This window comes from Vidua chalybeata, chromosome 5 (assembly GCF_026979565.1).
Source record: "Vidua chalybeata isolate OUT-0048 chromosome 5, bVidCha1 merged haplotype, whole genome shotgun sequence".
Taxonomy (NCBI): Eukaryota; Metazoa; Chordata; class Aves; order Passeriformes; family Viduidae; genus Vidua; species Vidua chalybeata.
The window spans coordinates 57,934,221-57,952,527 of NC_071534.1; the positions used below are offsets into that span (position 1 = coordinate 57,934,221).

Sequence of the window (18,307 nt, forward strand, 5' to 3'; positions counted from 1 at the left end):
TCCATCAGGAGAAGAGCTGAGATGTCATTCATTTTGGGTCAAGTGGAAGTGAAACTGCAGCAGCTGAAGTGCCCAAGTATGTTTGTGCAGGGGAGGTATGTGGGTGAGGGGTAAACTGGAGGGACACCAGCTCAGGGGACAACTGGCAGCAGGTCTCTTCAACCAGCCCAGAGCAACTCAGCAGGTGACCACTGAGATTAGAGAAAAAGGATTTTTTTTTAAGCTTTCTTTTAAGTTCCCCACTTACTTCCCACAAACAGTAGGAGCCTTGAAAGAAGCATTTTGTGCCTTGTGCAAAGCAAAGGCCACACAGCACTCTATGGGTGACTTTAGTTCAGATGGAGCATCACCCAGTCCTGATCCTGAAAAAGCTCACAAAGATTTAGAGCAATTACTGTAACTGCCTGCAGTTCAGTTCTACACAAGGGAGAATGCATTTGGCAAAAATCAATCCATCAGTAGTTGCTTTGTAAAAGTAGCTGGAGCATAGAGAAATGGCAGAAGGCAAAAAAAAGAGTGTTTAACAGCAGAGCCACCAGATTTTCATTATCCCACAAAGCTGCCATGTAGTTTTGGTGACAAGTAATATGAACTGCAGTCACTCATCACCTTTATAAGCACTATCAGCCAGACACCTAGAAACAGAAGCTGTCAGTGCACAGTGCTGAGCTGCCTCGCTCCTCTCTTGGAGATATGCACTGCCACAGATACAGACAGGATTGTCAAGCTTCTCCCCATTGGCTGTGATCTCTCTGCATCCTGGACCAAAAGGCTACAGCTCTGTCAGAGCCAGCTCTGGATCTCACCGGGACTCAACTGTGGTACCTGTGGTGGGTGGATGTAACAGAACCATCTTCCATTTGTCTCACCACCAGAGGGTGCGATTCCTCTGTCACACCGGGGAATGCAGCCAGGGCAGCCCGAGCACAGCACAGTCACGGTCATGCTGCTTTTTTTTAGCCATCAAACTGATTCCAGCAATTTTCTTAATAAAACACACAGAATTAGGACAGTTCCCCATTAGAAAACAGCAACTCCTGCTCTTTTCCCAGTCCATAATCAAGTCTGATGGTATAAATTACTGTAAGGAAAACGGTCTGTTTGGGCAGAGGACATTGCAAACTCATGGTGGCACATTGGGACAGTTGGCAGCTCTGCATAGCTGCATTCAGCTCTTCACAAAAATCCTCCAGAAAGGAAGGGACACTTACCTGGTGTCACAGAACCATTCTCTGATTTGAAAAACATCATATTAAGATCATATTCAAAGCTGTTCTTACCCTTCCCTTATTTCAGGCAAGCCCATGGCTTATCTGAGCTCATTTTGCTGAGCAATGCGAAGCTGCCGCTCTAAAAGGTGACCCGAATACTCAAACAAATGAAATCTTGAGAAAAATTCTGTAATTAAGTATCTCACCTTTTATTTTGTTCATTTACACTTCTGGCACTGACAATTCTTTGAAGATATTTATTTTTATGTAAAGACCAAACTTCATTAAAGCAATCATAAGTCAATTAAATAATTTTACATCACTTAAGTTTCAGAAAATGTACAACACTTTCATACATTATAGGCTTGACCGGTTGGAAATGGAAATGGCACATTTTCGACATGGTTAAGAAATGACTTGGACAACCCAGCAAATTGTTTTGCCAAAACCTGCTTTGTACTGAATACCATAACCCGTGCCCAGGGATTACAGTGTGCCTGATGGCACCATGTGCACATTATTCAGCATGGAATTACCACTATCAACTTGGTCCATAATAACGTGTCAAATATTCTAGATGGCATCTGTCACACAAAGATCCGGTTAACTATTTTGTAGAGGAGTGAGATTCACAAAGGAAAGCAGAGACATGACTCGTGCCACTTCCCAGTGATGTCCCGGACCAGCAGGACACTGAGCACATGGAGAATATCAAGCACATGAATAATCCCATCAGTTTCACAGGGACTGTTGGAACACTTGAAATCAAACAGATGGCAGGCGTGCACTAGGCAGAGCCCGCAGTGTAACGCAGCATCCCAGCACAATGAAACCACCTCATTTCACACCTGCTGAGGATCCATGAGGTTTCTCCTGCAGAAGTCACAATGATGGTCATACATTCAGTCCTCTCCAAAGTCTGTGTAATGTTTAAGGCAGCAAGAGAAATTTGCCTTTATTTTAACACTTTAGAAACAGATGGTTCCTTTTGAAATAGGTGGACAATATTCATAATTCATCGGTATGCTCCTTATTTATATAAATGTCATGAAAGACCAAAGCAAATTCTGACAAAATTTTTCTCAACAAAATCAAGGAGAGTAACTGAACTGGAGTTGAAGCTTTAAAATTACATGTGCCAGATCATCCACATGTAACATACTGTCTAATGACAATGTGAAAAAGCAGGGATTTAGATGAAGTCTGTATTGTGAAGGCCTGACTCTTGTCAAATTTCCCCTGGCATGAGTGAGCTCTACTGAAGCCAGCAAGTGAGCACCTCTGATGAGAGGTGTAAGATTAAAAACATGCCACTGGTTCACACTAACAGGTCATTGTGGCTAAAGTATATTCTCATATACAGAACTCTGCAACACTATTAACACCCATTTACAAAACACTACAGTGATGGTTATTGGCACATAAAAAACTCCTTCTCTATATGAAAACATACACAAAATAGATAAGAACTGCCTTTTTTCAGCCTTTTAAAATCTATATATAGTTGCCTTTGAGGAATTTTAACCCCCAGTATCACAAACAACAATATTTCTTTAACAATGTTCACCTAGAATTTTACTGTGCTGACATTTGAAACACTGCCACAATCTAGACCACTGTGGATTATGCTGAACTGTACTGTACACAAGGTGATGAAGATTGATAGAAAACCACTAAGATTTTTGCACAAAAGTATGACTTGTTAAAATCCAGAGAACAATTGAGTCACTTTATAGGCAGCAGCTACATGTAAGCTGTAAATGTTACCCGCAATAAAAACACATTTTGCCATAAAGCACATATTGTGGCATTATCTGCTTCTGGCCTGGTACACAAAGCTTGATTTTCTTCCCAATGCAGAGGAATAGGTTTGGTTAGCTTCACTCTCTCAAAAAAAAAGTGCACACATATATTACTCTTTAAAGTGCTTTGCAGAACCATCTCTTCTGCCTTGATTTCTACCCCAAGATCATTTTCCGCTGTATAGAGTCTGCCTCTTCTGCAGTAGTGATGTTCAGCCAACAAAGCCAACAATGCAAGTAAAATGTCAAAATGACCATGTTAGAAGAGCATCACCAAGAAGTAGAAAGCTGGGTAAAAAGTGGAGAAGTACAGGGTCTGTCTTTTCCTTGCCCACTGAATGCCTGTGGGACTGCACCCAATACTCCCATGGCCTAAGTCAAGACTCTTGCTTAGGGCCTGTAGCAGCCCCTGAAGGTCAAAACTTCTCAGTGCTCAGCCCAAGTGACTACGAATGGCAAAACAGATTTCACCAAGGAAAAACATACAACTTTACCAACTCTACTGCCATGTCCTCACCTCCACACAGGCATGGGAGAGCAACACTAGAGTGCTTCTTCCCCTGACAGCCCCTCCATTCCTATCCACAGGACCGAGCACAGTCCCTCTCTCCATGATCCTCACCCCACAAGGGAGACAAGTCAGAGACTGCTCCTGCTGGCTACAATACCCATCTCTACTGAAACTTGACTTTGTGATACTTTTGATGCATCATTTCCTTCTTCTCCCCTCACAACCCTAACCCATCCAAAAATAAGTTAGTGTTGGAACAATGGTCCTTTGTGATTTACCCCTTCTTGCCCCACAATTTCTACCAGTGTTGTCACTGCACTTCCCAAGGAAATGCCTACAAGAGTGACTGACCCAAGGTGCCCACACAGCAATGAAACTCCAGCCCTCCAAATGACTCCTGGGCCTTGCTTTGACTCTATCTATTTTCAAAACAGGTTTGGTTCCCTTGTTAAAAGATTATTTTGATCAACAAAGTGACAAGGGGAATAAAAAAGTGCCAAATTAGCTCAAATTACTCAGCATGGTGAACTACTATATGCAAATTAACATGAATTAAATTTAAAAATATTAAAAATGCATCAGGATTTGTTTCTTTTATAGCTGGTGTTAGCTCACAACATGTAGAGTTGGTGGATAATTCAGAATTAAAATATCTCAAATTGTTGTGTATAGTCAATATGCCCAACTCTACCAGCAGCATTACTCTAACACTCCTGATGCAGAGAATACCTGAATTAAGTGTGCAGTCCTTGTGAAGAAACAATTTCACATCTTCTGCAAAAAGCTTTCAATAAAAGAATATTGTGCTTAGACATATTATTTATGCTACTTCATAAATGAAATTCTTGTAATAAGACATTATTCAGTTACACTGTATTTTTATTCCTTTATCTGGAATGTTACTAAGTCTACCTTTAGCAGAAATCTCTTAAAACTTAAAATACTCATAAATATTAAAAATATTTGCAAAATAGAAACACATTTCTAACTTTCATAATAAACTCTCAACGTTCACAGATTCTAAAAATAAAACCCTAACAGCATAAGATTAATTTGAAGTATCTGATCTCATTTTTAATATTCATGATGCTTGGTACTATGTTCCGTGTTTGTAAGGTATGGAATGCTTTCTTGGTGTGAAGAAACCCTAAAAGGAAGACTTAAACCCCGCTCTCTGTAGGCATAGAACAGGGAGGGACAATAAAGAAGCCAATGTATTTTGTACCCTCATGGCCAGTAGCCATGAGGAATAAAATACATCTTTCAATTGCTATTCCTATGCACAGGACCAGGCACCCTGTCTTGGGAGAAAGGACAGGGGATACAAACCTTCAGAAAACCGTTTTCAGTAAGACTGAACCTGTGTTGAGAAAATGAGCCCAGTGCTGTACGCGACTGAGTGCCCCTTTGGGAAGGTCCATGAAACAAGGCTGGCAGAGACGGTCTTCTGCTGTTAAAAAGCCCCAGCACTGCCTGCAAAACAGAAGAGGCTGCTGACCTCGTGACACTGACCTTTCCGGTGACTTTGCTTCAGTTATGCCCAATCCCTGCACCTTCCCTCTCCCTGTGGACACAAGTGAGGTCAGCGCTGACACGGGGCTGCTGCTGGGACGCTGGCTCCCACCTCACTCCCACTCCAGACACACCAAGCACGGGAATGTTCAGAGCTGTGAAGGTGAGTGTGGGCTTGTGCTTTTGGAGCCATCAGAATCCTAAGTCCCCATCCCCAGAAGCCATAAAATACCCACTAAAACCACTTAAACTGTGTAAGCACAGATTGGCTGTTACACGCCTATTCACACACTGCTCTAGGTAACAAAACTGCTTCCAATTCGGGTCTTCAAATGCAATTTTTTGGTTTCTGAAAAAAGTTAATTTCTCCATGAAACGATTTTGTTCTTCTCTGTGCCAAGGATCTCTTTTTCTCATTTCAGGTACTGCACCTTGATGAAGGCTTCAAAGAGGTGAAGGGAGACATCCCGCAGGAGGGGCGTTTGTAGAGAGGTCTGAGGACCTCAGCATTTGCAATAGATAGATCTGGAGATATCAGCATTTTCTACAGCTGGTGCTTTCAAGCATAAAAACATTGTGCGCTTAAAAGGGAGGCAAGATGGAAGGCATGAGAATCCAGCCCTCTCACTGCACAGGAGACATTCAAGATCAAGCTGCTCTTTGCAAAGATTCATTTGAAATTCCCTCTGTCTACTATGTTTTTCCCTTTTAACCCCAGTCAAGTCACAGAAGGATTCCTTAAAATGTTTCCTTTCCAAAGTATTTCTCTGATTAACAAAAAAGAAAAAAGAAAAAAGAAAAAAGAAAAGAAACCAAAATACATCCAATCCCTGAAGGTCAATAATTGGGGAATAAGAACTCCCCCCATAGAAGATAACATAATGCCAGACTTCTTTACAACAACAAAACTTCATGTTATCCAATAAAAATAATTTAGTAACAAATGTCCAGGCTTGGTTTTGATAGCAATCCAGCGTTAAAAATATTTTTCAACTCAAGAAAAACCACAAACCAAATCTATAAAACCTAATGAGCCTAATGACTTCTTTAATCTTTACACAATGAAAAATAAATGTATTTTTTACCAAATAAATGGGCATCAGCCCACAGGCAGAGGAATTTTCCCACATTCTTTCATGAAGCAAATGTTTCAAAGATAAGAATTTGAATTGTTGATGCTTTCAAACTCATATCTTCGGAGACTTAAAGCAGTGAGGACAGGACAAAGAAAAAACAAATAATATTTTTATGTAGCTGCATAAAATTCAATTTGCCAAGGCAAGCAATCATAGCAAGTGAATAAAATACCATTCATATTTTCATTACCATGCTAAAGGCAGCCAAGTTAGGTTTGTGCCTGACATTTTCTTGACAAGTTTGCAATGCTTCGGTAAGGCAATTAATATGAGATGCAGGCTTCTGCCCATGGCTAATATTTCTCTTTAGATCCAGCAAGACACCAATTGACTGAGGAAATTTGAAGAAAAATGTGCTGGGAGTCATTTACTCGGCACATATGGAGATAAACTGAAGGCAATGATTATTCACAAGCAAAAGGCGCAGGAGGGATGACCACTGTGCATTTAGCAGCACAAACCCTCTCCCCTTCTTCTCTTTCTTTTAGCTAACGGTATTTTTGTGTTCAAAACTAGGCACAAACCAATATGTTCAAATGCTAAAAAGGAAAACAAGTATATATATATTTTTTTTTTAAAACCAAAGCCTCTGTGTTGTACCTAGCAATATATACCAGTGCATTTGTACGTGTGGCCACATACTGAGCTGTTTTCCTGCTGTCAGTAATTAATTTTGCCCATTTTTCTGACAAACATAAACTCCCAACTGCAGTGTGTACTCAGGAGCAGCATGGATGGATAACCCAGTGTAGCACAGACACACACCACCCTAGTGAACCCCCATCCAGGGGAGTATGGCTCTCTACTTGCTACCTCAAATAAATAATGGAAATTCTCTCTCTTTGGGTAAATTTGGGAAATGTCCCTCTGATGGATACAGCAGGTCTTTGTATTTTCCCGATCAGTTAAACCTTTTAAATGGTTACTGTTACAGCAGCTTATGCATTCATCCTTTGTTATACTGCACAGCAGAGCTTCTTCCTTGGCTCCTATGGGATGGGGATCCAACAGCTGTCAGCTCCTTTCTCGTCAGCCACTTGATTATTTTAGGTTTTGTCAGTATTGGAGATAAGGACAGCCCCTGACCATCTAGGATAGCCTTCTGTATTCATCTGGTACAGTGCACCCTACTAAACATCTGGGGATGGAGCAGTGTCACACACACTTGGTAAAGTCACATAATTGTGGAATTCAATCTCTTTTGGAAGCCATTGCTTTCAGTTATCAAGAAAACGCTAGCATATTGAATTTCCTCCCAAATGGAGCATTTTTGAACATGAAGGCATTTTTAAATACACAGTAAAAAGGAGGACCAGACCAGAAGCAGGGCAGTGAGGTCATCAGAGAGCTGCTTTTCCCCCAGAAGGCTTTTAAATGATTAAATACATCAGCAGCTGAAAATTATTCCACATCAGAAGCATCATTGTCAGAAAGATGGTAATTACTTCCCTTCACCCGAATATACTCGATATACCTCCCTTCATCAGAATCTGACATACCACATGTACATAGCCTGTTTTCAAACAAAGATTCAATTTCCTCCAGTTTTTTCCCTTTAGTCTCAGGAAGGCAGCCGTAGATGAAAACCAGTCCCAAGGCAGCAAACCCTGCGTAGAGGAAGAAGGCTCCTGCAATGTAAAACCATCGTCACAGTCAGTTACAGAGGTTCCCATCCCTCCTCTGTGCCAGAGCAGGGGGAGTGACAGAAGCAGCAGGCTGTGGCTTCAACAGAGAGTGTGAAAGCAAAGGCTGGAGTGGCAGGGTTACAACAATGAGCGGTGGGGCTGCAGGTGTAGGAGAAGGACTCTTTACTGCCTCATTCCTCACCAAAGAGGAAATTCCAAATTGACAAAGGCAATTCCAATTCATGTGAAAGATAATACACATCCTTTCTGGGCAAGTCACTCTGCTCTTAAAATAAACAGCAATTAGACAATGACATGTCCAAATAAAAAAAAAAAAAAACAGATGTGAAAGGAAAGAGCTTTCTTGGTTTGTCTCGACAGTGAAGGACACATTAAGACAAGTCCTCAAAATGAAAAGCTCTAGCAAAAGAAATGAGTCAGGATTAAAATAATGTTTGTGACTTTTACACCTAATTATTATTTAAAAGTGACAATCCTGAGAAAGATCTTGTTCCTGCCCACAGTCCACCATACCTAGAGGGGCAGAGCAGGTAGCAAAGGACCAACAAACATTTTCCTTAGTGTTGTCACACTGATGGCTCAAAGAAATAACAAGTAGAGCTGAAAGGCTAGTAAGGATGTGAAGGTCATATCAGTTCCCTGGCAGATTAATGTGATTTAAATTACTTGTACTGGAGTGGCTGAGCAGTAACCTGACAAACTCCACAGGGTGCCACAGACAGCACTTTATCAACAGCTGTATTTCTGCAAGTACCATCTGATACTGGCCTTGGATATCACCATAAAGTTGAAAACTGCAGATGCTGTCACCTTAAGTGGGAGTCAGCATTATTTAACTAAATCAAAATTTTTTTTTTTTCAGCTTCTCTGTTTTAATCAACTGTCTAGGTTATCAGTTAAGGACAAAAAAAAAAAAAAAATGCTTCTTATGAAATCTAGACCAAACTCTATGATCCAAGCAGATCTCTAGTCTTAGGAAACCACAGTGGGTTGAGAACACTGCTTTGACACTTCATAGCAAAACCAGTGGAGGGACCCAGAATCCAGAGAAAATCTCAGTGCCAATGGCAGTAGTGCACATATGGACATGTACTGTTACTTACCATAGTATGTCAGATATTCAGCTGTATGCAGAAATGTCAGTGACACGAGCACATTGAACACCCAGTTGACTCCAGAAGAACACGCGTTTCCTGTACTTCTAGCCCAAAGTGGATAAATTTCAGAATTGACAGTCCAGGGCATAGGACCCATCCCTAAGAATTAGGAATAAAAAGATCAATCTGACTTTAATGGCTGGACTCAAAAATAAATTTAACATGTAGATTCACTATTTGACATTTTAAACCTTTATGCAAAAACAAGTATTTTCTTACCAGGTGCAAAGAAAACCAAATACAAAATAAGGCCCAGAAGTGCTGTCCAAGAATACGGAGTGGGGCAGAAATTGTATGCCCAAAATAAATCTTCCTTTTTGAATACGGTTTCGTTTGAACACCTGAAAATCAACAAAACTCCTTTTTATTAAAGAATTTTCAGGGCACTAGTTGACATTGCTACATAAACATGGCAAATAATGTCTTAACAGAAGCTGGCTAATGTACATGTAAGATAAAAAAAACTTATTCCCTGTAAATGTATCAAGGTCCTTGAGCAAAGTTCTACACTCAGAAATGTGTTTCTTTCTCAAGCCTGGTGTTAGGAAGAGTAATCAGAACATCCCTGAATTTAAACACTTGCCTTGTATTTACATATCTCTTTCAAACAACCAGTCATTACTACAAAAATGGTGATACCAAAGCCATCAAGACCAATTCACAGGAATATCACAGTGCAAAATCATCTGCAGCAGCAAGACTTTGAGATAAAAGATGCTGCACACAAGGATTTAAGGTCAGATGGAAGTTAGTCCTTATATCACTGCTGAACCAACTACATGTGGCACACTTTAGGTGTAGTCAGCAATGTCTGTGGAGTGTTCCAAGGTCAAGTGAAGTTATAAAGAAAAGAGGAGTTAATTTTCCTTCCTACACAGTGAAATAGTTTAGGAGAAGGTAGTGCTTGTAATTAGCTACTGAAAGAAAATATGTCTCTATTCCAAGGACCATGTGGGAAATCCATATTTCAAGGAATAGGTATAAGATCAGGTGTTTCCTTCTGACTACCAAAAATATAATATTTTTGAAGGCATACTGGCAACTTAATTTTTTTATATAATTTTTTAAATTAACATTTTTTTAAAGGAACAAGTCATAAATGTAACTGTGAAAGTTTTCAGCTGCCACCACTTCAATTGCTAGTGATGAAAAACCCTACACTTTTGGGAGAGAGGACTTAAGCAGACACTACTCTTTCATATGCAAACAATGGTATTTACTTGCAAAGAAGAAATCACAGAGAGCTGAACATCTGCCTGGGTTATGATTTCCAGATCTGTTGAGCATTCATGTGAAGGATATGACCCTCTTGACAGTAGGAAGACCAGAATGAAGGTGCCTGCAACAGGCAATAGGTGGGCAACAAGTTGTGGATGGTGGAATAACAGCCACCCTGCAATGCTTCAGAGTTGAACAGCAATGTGCCAAGCACTGATGATCAACCCACCAGCACTCCTGGGACAGAAATCTTCCCTTTGCCATCATTGATGAAAGGACAACATTTAAAGCAGGATATCATGGTGAAGTTGCAGACCCAATTTCAGGACAGCTGGAAAGCCAAAGCTCCAAAATATTTAAAAGAGAGAGGTTAACCCTACAAATACTGGAAAAATGCAGATCTGAAACCTTGGTAAAACCCTAATGCTTCCCTAATGGCAGTAACCTGTAAAATTTGCAGTTCTACTCTGTACTTGAGCAGCACTTGATCAAGTGGCAAAATGCTGAGCCCTTAATTTGGGGTTGGCAATGCAGCCAGTGCTGGTGTGCACCTTTCCACCCTTCCACAGCTCTGCCTTGCTGAGTTCCCCTGGAAAAGCCATCTTATCCAGGGCATTGATTCATCTTCACTCTTGAGGTGGAAAACACATAGAAAACAGATCAGCTGAACATCCCTCTCAAAGACATGTCCTTTGTGCCTGGATACAGACTGGCCCACTGCAGAACACAGGAGTGCTCTCTTTCACACTGCTTCAACATCATCACTTTTGCTTCTTTTGCTGTTATGCGAATTTCATGTGCAGGTGTTTGTAATGAATACAAGTTGATGAGCACTTTTAAGCATCTTGATGCTGAGATGAATTTCTCCATTCTGCCCAGCCAGATTGGCAGCTCTGCAGAGAGGGCCTCACGCTTTCACTCAAACAAAACTGTAAACAAAGACATACTTGGTTTATTATCCTGCATCCATCTCCCTGAGCACAAACCAGCATGCTGATTCATGCAGACACAACTGCAGGCAGGTCAGCGTGTTTCCTCCCCCTGCCATCTTTCCCCAGTTGTGTCCTGCTTTTGACAGATTGGAACACAAATGATAAAAGGGAAAACCAGATGCCTCCAAAGCCTTCTGTGACTGAATCACTCATCAATTCTCCACTGTCTGCCCCTAACAGAGAGGAAATTGTGTTGCAAAAAAAGCAGATTCAGTGCAATGAAATGGGAAAAACAGCACTTGAGACTAGATTAAATAGGAACATGGCAGTGATAAACTGTGCTTTGCTTATCCTTCAGTTGTAAACCAGCATGGTACACATAGTAAAGGCAAAGACATCTGCATTTGCTGGCATCTTGCAGTGCTGGGAATGTTAAAAAAATAACACTTCTTCAAGGCTGGAGATTTGTTCAAGCTCTATTACTGTGCTAATTCTACTACTGTACCACTATTCTATAAGACCTATCATTTTGCTGAAGAACTTATAATTAGCATACAGTTTATTAACAGACAAAATTAAAAGGGACACTTTTCACTAGACCAGGTTACTCAGAGCCCTATCTAAACTGTCCCTGAACACTTCCAGGGATAAGGCATGCACAGTTTCTCTAGGCAGCCTGTTCCACAGCCTGTTAACACCCCTGTTGATGGTGGCCAAGATAGCCAATGGCATCTTGGTCTGTATCAAGAATATTGTGGCCAGCAGGAGTAGGGCAGTTATGACCCCACTGTACTCAGCACTGTACTGCACCTCGAATCATGTGTTCAGTTCTGGGATCAGCACTTTAAAGAGGCCACTGAGGTGCTGGAGCATGTCCAGCCAAGGGCAACAAGGCTCATGAATGGTTTAGGAAACAGATCTTATGAGTAATGGCTGAGGGAGCTGGGTTTGTTCAGTCTCGAGGAGAGTCAGGGGGCATCTCATCACTGTCTTCAACTACCCAAGAAGAGATTGTAGCTAGATGAGGGCTGGTCTCTTCTACAGTGACTGAAGTAAGAAGACCAGAAGAAATGGCCTTAAGCTGAGACAGGGGAGATTAAGGTTAGATATTAGAAGTAGTTTTTTTCCCTGTTAGGGTGGTCAGGCATTGGAATAGGTTGCCCAGAGAGTGTGGAGTCACCATCCCTGGAGGTGTTTAAGAGGCTGGTGCTGGGTGATGTACTTTAATAGTTACAGTGGTAGTGCTGGGCTGATGTCAGACTTGATCTTAAAGGGCTCTTCCAGCCTTGATAATTCTATGGCTCTATAAGGTTCACATGGGCCCAGCTGTCAAGCCTATCCAGGCCCCTCTGGATGGCATCCCTTCCCTCCAGCATGTTGACAGCACCACTGAGCTTGGTGTTGTCTGCAAACTTGCTGAGGGTGCACTCAATCCCACTGTCCCTGTCATCAACAAAGATCTTAAACAGCACCAGCTCCGGTACTGACCCCTGAGGAATGCCACTTGTCACTGGTGCTCACCTGGTCATTAAATTGCTGAATGCAACACTTTGAGTGACCATCTAGACAAGTCCCTGTAAATGGTACAAGTGAATGATGCAGTCAGGTGCTAGTGCAAAGAGTTTGTATGTACCAGTATGCTGGGTAATAGTCACATTGGTATAACCAGTGAAGACACACCACATCATAGCCTCTGAAACTACTGCCAGACCAAAAAAACATGAAAATGCTACACTGAAAACCTTTACTCTGAATTTCTTTGGCTAAGTGTTTTCTACAGGCTACTTAAGATGTATATCAGTTCCAATTAATGAAAGCCTGACCTACCAACAATTGATGCAAAAAATTCAACTGACTGAAAATAAATGAGATCTGTAGGTTTTCAAATTACAAGCATTATATGGTCAGTTTCAAAATCACAGAATCCACCCTCTATCAGATATGGTCTGAAGCTCAAAAGAACTAAAGCTTTGCTCCCCATCTCCTCAAATTACCTTCATATGGCACATAAAAGAAAGTAAGGAAAGAGCCAGTGTGGGAATCTAAAATATTACTGTGAATAACAGGAGGATGAAACAGGATAAAACCACTTCCCTTGATAATCAATGTAAATTTTTGTAATACTTGAGCCATTTTGGCTGTACAATAATTCTGAAGCACAACATTGAGAACCCCAGTGTGAGAAATGGTTGGGCAAGACATAGCACAGGCACACAACAGAGACCAATTTGATTTTCTACTCAAATATCCATTAATTTTTGCTTTGCTGTACAATGAGGACTGTCTAGCCCTAAAGATACAGCTTTTGCATGAATTAATTGTTTCATTGTGAACAGTCATATATTTTTAATATGAAAGCTGCTGACTTACTGTCTTTTAAGCCTTTCAGAATCATCTTAAATGGATTTAGATCAAAAATCTTAAAAGGTCAAAATTCAAATCAAGTCAGGCAAAGGAAATAATTTTTGAAGAAAAACACTAATGTGATCGTCCATCACTGTAAAATGCTGGTTAGAACAACCATATTTCAAAATTACACATTCTGCTCTGAGATAAATTTTGACATCAGATGCTGATGGCACACAAAGACTTTATAGTTAATTCACAGTTTCACTAATCCCCCATTTCTTTGTTCTAACACAAGTAAAACTACTTAAGGACTGCTCTTTTGTGCCTGGGTTATCAGAATGATGATAATCTACAATTTGCCAATTTAAGTCTCAGCTGTAAAATAAATATATTTGATTTACTAAAAATCTCCTTCAAGGAGATTTTTACAGTCTCCTGTGTAGAGTGCTGACTTTCATATCATGGCAATCCACTGAACAATATAAACTTATGCCAAGTTTATTGAGTCATGTTTTCATCTGAAGTCTGTCATGGAAATTACAAAGGACAAAAGAGACATAATTTAGAGTAGCTGCTGTTTGGATGGAAGAAGGTTTTTGTGGATGATACTTGGGAACAACTAAGATTATTTATCCACAATCAATTACTCATCCTGTAGAAGAATCTGAATCTCAACATTTGGATTAGTTCTCATAAGTTCAAGCCCCTTGTCTTCTGCTAAAGATATTTAGTTGTCTGAACAAACCCCCAGCTACCTTAGAGGGCAGAATTTAGCAAGGTACCAGATGAACAGTGTGGCAGGCAGACAGGTAACTGAGGAGAACTCTGGAAACAGCCTCTACCCTGTCCATCAAGTGGCCACCCAAATCCACCCATGTACATCCAAAACAGTTACATTAGCACAACCCATAGAAACCAGTGTAAACCATGAGGAATAATTTCACTATGAATCAGCATATTTTGTTTTAAGGAAAAATCCTTGTTCCTTTTTTATACACACGGTAAGATTGCTGTCTAAAGCATCAGTGAACTGCAACTCAACCTGAAGGCAAACTGATTACTTTAAACCTGACTAATGTCTGAATCAATAATTTCTAAGCTTTCCCATAGTTCCCTAGCTACTGTCGTCCACGCCTCAGAAGCTCCACACCTCTCTGGAGAAGTTTGCATTTATCACTTTGATTTTATAGTTTACACAGAGAAATAATTCATCCATTAAACCAGATGTTACCTAAAAATTTACAGATGAGGCTTCTTACACCGGATGACAGCAACTGAAAAACAAAAAAACCCTAAAAATCCATGAACCAAAACAAAAAAAAAAAAAAAAAAACCAAATCCCATACAACCAGAAAAGAACAAACAGATACAGCCCTGAAAAACTATTGCCATAAAATTTCATGGGATTCGGACACACACTGCTTAACCTTCATTGCATAAAATACAGAGTTTTGGGACACTTAGAGAAGCCTTTTGCTATAACTGGCAAAGAATTTTAAAAATACTAGTATATGTTTCAAAAACCTGGAAAATTAGTTTAGTTCACAGCAAAGAAAGCAAATTGCACCTCAGTAGATGACTGGTGCATCTGCATGGGATGGAAAAAGTCTTTATCACGCTGACCCCCCCCTGCTACAGGATCTATCCATTATAACTACAGACTTAATGATCTTAAGAGCCTTTTCCAATCTAAATGATTCCATGATTCTCAGTCATGTCAGAACACACACCTGCAAGAGACCTAGCACACTGTTCTGATTTACCTCTGTCCTGACTATCTGATCACAGATGAACATACTTCTTAAATTTTTTAATATTATTATTTATTTACATAAGAATCTTTCACAAGCTGAGAAATTTCAGCTTTGCAACTGCATCTGAATTTGCCTGATAAATTGATTGCTGGAGCTGTTACTCAGTCTGAATAGACTGAGCAACAGCCTGGAAACAGAAGCAATTTTTCCCCATGACAAATAGTTGCCCAAAATTAATTACATCAAAGGGGTTCTTAACTGTTTGCTGATCTGGACACTTCAGTACTTTTGTAACCACCTATCAGTGGATTCTGAAGTGTGGACAACACAGTTGTTGTGGCTGTTGCCAAAGGAAGAAACTCAACTGTCTGACAGTGCCAGTTGGACACCCCTGAGCTGTGGGGCTGAGCAAGCACCTTTGGTGGGATTAGATTACTCTAATCTCCCAGGGAAAGATGTGCAGTTTGGGATTCGCCTCAGACTTCTTTTATCCTATACAGGCACCCTTGCAAGTCCCCGTGGCTACCTCCAAGCTGTCAGCTACAATTCCCCACTCTGCTGTCACACCCCAAGGGTTTCAAGCTTCATTCTTCTATCCATATCTGCCAGGAGGGGAGAGAGACAAATCTCTGCTACTGCCAGAACTCTGTCCAACAGGCTTCTCCATCATCTTTTGTGCACTCCTTACCTTGAGAAATAGACTCAAACCAGGAAAATGCAGAATAATGCATACCCAGTGTTAAAGTCAAAGCATTCAGACCTCACAGCAGCTGATAGTGCACTCAAAAACTGGGAGCAGGAATAAGTATATACCAGGTTTTGTTATAGGAGACAAAATTACCTTCATCACACTGCACAGAGATTGACTTGTTTTTCTTTCCAAGCTTTCTCCTACTCTTCCAAAGTATCAGATGGTCACAAAAAGTGTCAGGAAATATCTGATATCTCTATGCTCTATAGTGTCCTTTCCTAGTTTTAATTCTGATTCTGACTGGACACACTTGGTTAACTCCAGTAAAAATTAGAATTAACTAGTAATAATTAAATTTTATGATTTCATAATCATAAATAATTCAAATATTATATGAATAGCACAGGAACTTGTGAGAGGTCATGCAACTATGAAACATAATCAACTGTTCACTTAACAAATACCTAGTCATAAGTACAGAATTTTAATGGGCAGAATTAAAATTAAAAGCTGATCAAAATGCAAAAACTTAATTAGTTTTGAGCATAAGCATCTTAGCTGAATGTCACTGTCCTTCATGCATTTCTGCCTGTCATCGTTTCAACTACTTCAATCACTAGATAATAGGTCAGAGTGTTTTCATGAGAAGACACAAGAATATATTTTTTGCAACTTGAAACATAATTCTGTGTATTTACATGCTAAAAAAGTATATGAAAAAGCAACAATAAAAGAGTGAACCGTTTCAGGTAAGGCAGCAGCAAGCAATGTAAGATTTCTGCCCTTTTCCCCCTGTCAAGGACACATTCCAGTGGTTTACAGAAAACTTATATCTCTGTACTTTAAAGATTGAGATCTTCAGTAACTTTCTCTGCTTTTTCATATGTAGAATACACTGATTAAAAAATTAAAAATAACCACAGAGTGTTTCACAACCACTAAACTGTCTGACAGTTCTTACTGAAATATTCTTAGTATGCATATAAATCTTATGTTTGTGCCTTCAGCATATCCTGTTGCTAAGGTTTGTGGCTCTACAAGCAATTGTGCCCAGTGATCCATTGAGATTTCACCTCTCATCACAAAACTTTTGTTTATGTCCCTGAACAACTTTACTAATCCTAAATCTTTTATTCTCTTTCAAGACAAGTTCTACTATTTCTTGTAGCGTCCAAACTAATGACATGCATGAGAACCCCAACCACTTTATAAATGGTGAGCTCCAGCAGAGTGCCCTCAGTAAGTCATGAAGCCTCCCAGATTCCAGTGCTGTTTTTAAAAAGTCTTAGCCAATCCTCAAAATAAGAAAGATGCAATAAGAGATAAAGAAACAGTTTAGTTCAGTCCTAATTCTTATACTGAAAGACTTCAGCTAAATGCTGCAGTTACCACTATTTCTTTCTTTCAGGGTATTATCAACTCTTGAAGAACGTCCTAGAGGTGCAGATCAGTAAAGAAATTTGAGTAAATATGATGGAAGTGATACTACCCAACATTTTGAAGCCTTTGCCATGATCAATAGATATTTTAGTACGACAGTAATATAAAAAAATCTAAGAAACACACTGCATTCTACCAGATGGAGTGGAAAAAACTCCATGATGTGGTAGAGGGAAAGACCCACAATTTGGGTGCTACAACACTTTTATACTCATGTATTCATGTGCAGGTCTGGATGGAGATGCGATGCGTGTGATGGGGCCGTGGCTCAGTGATGTGACTTGCACACAGAGTGACCAGTGGACATGAGAATTCCTGCTCCCGCCACCTTGGTGGCTGCCACAAAAGCTCCATTTACCCATGTTCACTGCAATCAAGTACAAACTGTAAAGAAACATCTCATGCCACAGTAAGGGCACAGGCACATGGCAAACTCTTGTACGAAATGACGTCTGGGAATATGTAACTGCTTGTGAAGTAGATGCCAATTCACAAATTTAAAATATAAGCACAAAGCTGTCTCTGCATGACAACCACCAAAAAGGTATCACAGAGACATTCTGGAAACAGAATGAGCTATTATTTTCCTCCTGCAGCTATCATGGTTGAGAAACGCTTGTGGACTCCCTGTGACCCCAGAATGGGCTTTAAAGATTGTTTAGTGGCTTTTCTGTGGTTATACAGAAATAGTTCCCTTTTGGAACAATCCGTTTCAGCAGTGAGCATGTACATCCAGTCTGGCTTCATCCAGTCATTACCAGCTTCCCCTACTTCTCTGAAAAGAGGGAGTGCTCATTAATGATTTGGCCATTTCTTCTGAAAGGCAAACCTTCAGGGAATTTCAGAGTTGAGCACTAACTGGAAAGTGTCTATCAGTCACCTTGGGGGCTGTCGGAGCTAACTTGCGCTGCCCGAGGCTTTCTCGCAAAATCCAGACAGATTTAGTCA

The 18,307-nt window shown here is 40.3% G+C and overlaps 1 protein-coding gene across 1 annotated transcript in view; it reads right to left on the bottom strand.

The window, feature by feature from the left end:
- Positions 1 to 1,396: 1,396 nt before the first annotated feature.
- Positions 1,397 to 18,307, bottom strand: part of SLC2A13 (solute carrier family 2 member 13) — a 142,328-nt gene continuing 125,417 nt past the window's right edge. The window contains exons 8-10 of the mRNA XM_053943108.1: positions 9,195 to 9,316; positions 8,922 to 9,074; positions 1,397 to 7,800 (exon numbers count right to left, since the gene is read on the bottom strand). Of these exons, the coding sequence (XP_053799083.1) occupies positions 7,574 to 7,800; positions 8,922 to 9,074; positions 9,195 to 9,316 (502 nt within the window). The 3' untranslated portion in view covers positions 1,397 to 7,573. The remainder of the gene's footprint in view (positions 7,801 to 8,921; positions 9,075 to 9,194; positions 9,317 to 18,307) is intronic.